This window comes from Lissotriton vulgaris, unplaced genomic scaffold (genome assembly GCF_964263255.1).
Source record: "Lissotriton vulgaris unplaced genomic scaffold, aLisVul1.2 SCAFFOLD_10781, whole genome shotgun sequence".
In the NCBI taxonomy this organism is placed as follows: Eukaryota; Metazoa; Chordata; class Amphibia; order Caudata; family Salamandridae; genus Lissotriton; species Lissotriton vulgaris.
Window position 1 is genome coordinate 43,053 of NW_028245992.1, and position 4,346 is coordinate 47,398.

At 60.7% G+C, this 4,346-nt stretch overlaps 1 protein-coding gene across 1 annotated transcript; it reads left to right on the top strand.

Annotated features, from left to right (window-relative positions):
• The first annotated feature begins 254 nt into the window (after window positions 1-254).
• Window positions 255-4,025, top strand: LOC147666184 (uncharacterized). Its single transcript, XM_086949234.1, has 2 exons — window positions 255-498; window positions 3,055-4,025. Exons 1-2 carry the CDS (start codon window positions 255-257, stop codon window positions 4,023-4,025), a joined length of 1,215 nt encoding a protein of 404 aa, XP_086805360.1.
• The last annotated feature ends 321 nt before the right edge of the window (window positions 4,026-4,346 follow it).

Here is a 4,346-nt window from a genome sequence, read left to right on the forward strand (position 1 = left end):
GGGGCTCGGGTGAGCAGCATGCGGCTCCAACCCGCCGAGAGGATGGGCCGGCTCTGCTTAGTACGGGCGGTCGCGCTCCAACGAGGGACCATGTGCGTGCGGGCAGCGGATGGCAAGGTCATAGGTCTCCAACGCCCCCCTCCCGATGGGTCGCTCCGGCCGCCGGGGGACGGGGATGGAGCAGCAATATGACAAGACATAATGATTACCAAAATGTGGACAGGAGTATGGAGAGTGTAGATTTAGGAATGTTGATGACAGCATGTAGGGACAAGGCAGGTCTGAGCAGGATGTCGACAGGAGCGGTCATGGGAGGAGGAGAGCGTGAGATGGAGTCGGAGGAAGAAGGGGAACTGCGGGATGAAGGGGGGGAAACTGGTAATGTTGTTGGCAGTGTTTTGCAGATATGCCCCCGGCAAGTGGTGCCGCGAGTGACGGCCCCCCCAGCAGACCTGGTTAGGCGGCGGGATCCGGTGAGGACGCTAGCCTTGACGCCAGGTAAGACCAGTACGGGGTCGGGGTGTGGCTTGGGCAGGCCTCATGGAGGTCAGGAGGGTGGGAGTGCGGATGGTGGATGCCAGAGGTCCGTGGGGACAGATGCTGGCGGTGGTGATGAGGTGCGTTTGGTGAAGGGCAGATACGTGGCAGATGCGGGAGTGGGCACAGAGGGGGTAGGGGGCGCGGCGGCAGGGAGTACGGCGCCGGGGGACGCGGCGAAGGCCGGTGGGTCGGGCACAGAGGCGGTGGGGGGCACGGCGAAGGCCGGTGTGTCGGGGGCGTCCAGCGCAGGGGCGAAGGAGAGTTGTGACATGCCGGTGAAAAAGCTGCCATACATGGGGGTGGCGAAGCCACTGGGGGCGCACTTGTCGCTGGCAACTAAGGAAAAGATATGGAAGGGGGAGTACGTGGAAATCTTGAGGTTGCTACACAGGGAGTTGATGGCCAAAGAAGGGTCGAAGGAGGAGGAACAGGAATTAGCTAGGCGTCCAAAGGTGCCTGTCACTATGGAGAATTGGTCGGCTGCTTTTCTGATCTATGCCAGCGTGTACTGTGAGAAGTACCCGGATAGGGCGGTCGCGCTGTTCAAGTATATGGATGTAGTGCGGCGGGCTCAGGTGACTTAAGGAGGTAATGCTTGGTCGCATTACGATGAGGAGTTTCGGGCGCGCATGGCGTCGGACCCGGAGGCTAATTGGGGGGAGTTGGACTCCGACCTCTACCAGCAGACAATGAGTGGGGCTAAGTTTGGCCGTACCACTTTCACGGCCAGTGGGTTGCCAATGGTGCCGCCCCCCTTTTCGGCCCGCCCCACCCGTGGAGGGGTGGGGGCGGGAGGTGCCGGAGGTAACCCGGGTGTCGGAACCTGTTGGGATTTCAACAAGGGTTCCTGTCTCCGGCAGGCGTGCCGTTTCCGGCACGAGTGCTCCGCATGTGGGAGACGACATCCAGAGGCGCGATGCTGGGGGCCTTGGGGCGGCCCAGCGCAGTCACAATACCCGGCTCCCAGGCCCAGCAGGGGGAGGGGAGGGGGTAGAGGGGGGTTAGGTACCCTGGGAAAAGGCTCGTACACCGGTTAGGCTGGATCGGTTAGAACCGTTGTTGGAGGCGTATCCGCGGGCGGATGATGCAGCCGTGCTGCGTCGGGGTTTCAGGAAGGGTTTCCGGTTGGGGTACGAGGGTCCGCGGATCGCTCGGTGGGCGGAGAACCTGAAGTCCGTGAACGCACACAAAGGTATCGTCCGGGAGAAGCTCTTTAAGGAGGTGAGGGAGGGGAGGATGGCGGGGCCTTTTGCAGAGGCACCGTTGCCAGACTTGATCATCTCCCCCATTGGAGTGGTCCCGAAAAAAGAGCAGGGCCAATTCCGACTGATTCAACATCTCTCATGGCCGGAGGGCGCATCGGTGAACGACTTTATCTCGGCAGAGTTGGCGTCCGTGTCGTACTCGTCCGTGGACGTCGCGAGGCGTTTGGTGATGACGGCGGGCACGGGGGCGTTGATGGCGAAATGCGATGTGAAATCGGCTTTTCGGTTGCTGCCGGTTCACCCGGCGGATCATCAGTTGCTGGGAATTCAGCTTGATGGGCAAATTTTTGTGGACAGGGCGCTTCCTATGGGGTGTTCCGTGTCGTGCGCCTTGTTTGAACGGTTCAGCTCCTTTTTGCAGTGGGCTTTTTCCTGGCGCACAGGCTCTGAGGCGATTACGCATTACCTGGACGACTTCTTCCTGGTGGGTCGGCCCGGTTCGACGGACTGCCAGCAGAGTCTGGACAGTTTTACGGACCTGATGGGTCACCTGGGGGTTCCGTTGGCGCCAGAGAAGACGCAAGGGCCCAGCACGGTGCTGTCGTTCCTCGGGATAGAGCTCGACTCGGCGGCCATGGAAGCACGCCTGCTGGAGGAGAAGCGGGCGGTTATAGTGGAGTTGGTGAAGAGCATGTTGGCCAGGCCGAAAGTGTTGGTGCGCGAGGTGCAGGTGTTGCTGGGGCATTTGAATTTCGCTTGTCGCGTGGTGCGCGCGGGGCGGACTTTCTGTCGGCGGCTGGGTTTGGCATTGTCCGGTCTGACACGGCCGCATCATCATGTGCGGATCTCGGCGGGCGCAAAGGAGGATCTGAACATGTGGTTGGCCTTTTTGGAGCTTTTCAATGGCGTGCCCATGGCACCCCCGGAGGACTGGGAGTGGGGCGTGACGATGTCATCGGATGCGGCGGGAGTTGGAGGTTTTGGAATCTACTGGGCAGGCAGATGGTGCGCGGAACAATGGCCGGAGCATTGGCAGGCAGGGGGTAGGAGCATTGCTTTCCTTGAGCTGTTCCCGCTGGTGGTGGCTGTGACGGTGTGGGCACAGGAGTTGGCGCACAGGCGGGTGTTGTTCAAGGTGGACAATATGTCAGTGGTGCAGGTAGTGAACCGGCAGTCCGCAAGGGAACCACAGGTGCTGAAGCTGATGCGCGTTTTCGTCTTGAGGTGCTTGGAACACGATATCTTGTTTCAGGCGAGGCATGTGCCGGGAGTGGACAATGACATTGCTGATGCTTTGTCTCGTTCTCAGTGGCGGAGGTTCCATGGGCTAGCCACGGAGGCAGCGGCGGTCAAGACGGAGGTGCCGAAGGAGATGTGGTTGGTGGGAGAGCGCGGGTCGTTCAGTTGGTGAGGTCATCCCTGGCAGCGTCCACATGGAAGAGTTACGAGCAGGCCTGGATGGAATTTCTGCGCTTTGGAGCAGTAAGGCAGCGGGGCAAGTGGTGTCGGGAGGAGCAGGTGGTGCGTTTCATGCTGGGGTTGATGGACAAAGGTTTGGCGAGAGTGACCATCGCGGGTAAGCTGGCAGGTGTGGCCTTCATGGGCAAGCTGTGGTGGGGGTATGCACTCTCGGCGGGAGAATTGGGGGGGAGACTTCTGGAAGGTTGGGAGAGGGAGAGAGGGGCTCGAGTGCGGAAGAGGCGGCCGATTACGGAAGACATGTTGGCAGGCCTGGTGGGCCAGTTACCGCGGGTGTGCAGGGATCGGGCGGAGACGGTGCGGTTTTCCACGTTGATGTCGTGGCTGTACTTTGGAGCTTTTCGGGTGTCAGAGTTGGTGGGTTTGAGGGGCGACGCAGGTTTGAGGTGGGGGGATGTGGAGATCGAAGGCCGGGAGGTAGCGGTGCGGCTTCGGCGGTCCAAGACTGATCAGCGGGGGAAGGGTACGTGGGTCTTGTTGGGTCCAGGGGGAACAGAGGCGGTGTGCCCGGCGGAGTGGGGGAGACGGCTGGCGGAAGAAGGGGGACAGGATGTTGCGGAGGTCTTTGGCAGGAGAGAAGGGGGTCGTGTGACGGCGGCGCAGTTGTTGTGGGTCCTGCGGCACGCCCTGCGGTCTATGGGTGAGGACCCGGGGGAGTTTGGAACGCATTCATTTCGCATAGGGGCAGCGACAGAGGCAGCGCGAAAAGGCTGGGGGAAGGAGGAGATCAAACGGCTGGGGCGCTGGAAATCAGACTGCTATAAGTCGTATGTGAGGTTGCGAGGGGTAGCGTTGGATTAAGAATGATGGTTGGGCTCGCTGCTTACATATGTCTCTTTACAGGTGCGGTGGCGGGGCCTACGGCGGCAGCAGTGTCCATATATGTGGTGGGTCATTCGTTTGTCAAAAGAGCGGAGAGGGCTGAGTGGGAAAAATGCAGGAATCTCAATCTGGAGCTGGATGAGAATTTGTTCAGGTGTCATTGGAGGGGCACAGGGGGCATGCGTTGGCACGAGTTGGTGCCGGTTTTGAACAAAGTTGTGCGGGGGGGATCTGCCCAGATGTAGTGGTCATTCACCTGGGGGAGAACGACTTGGTGCAGTGCAAGGGACTGGCGCTGGT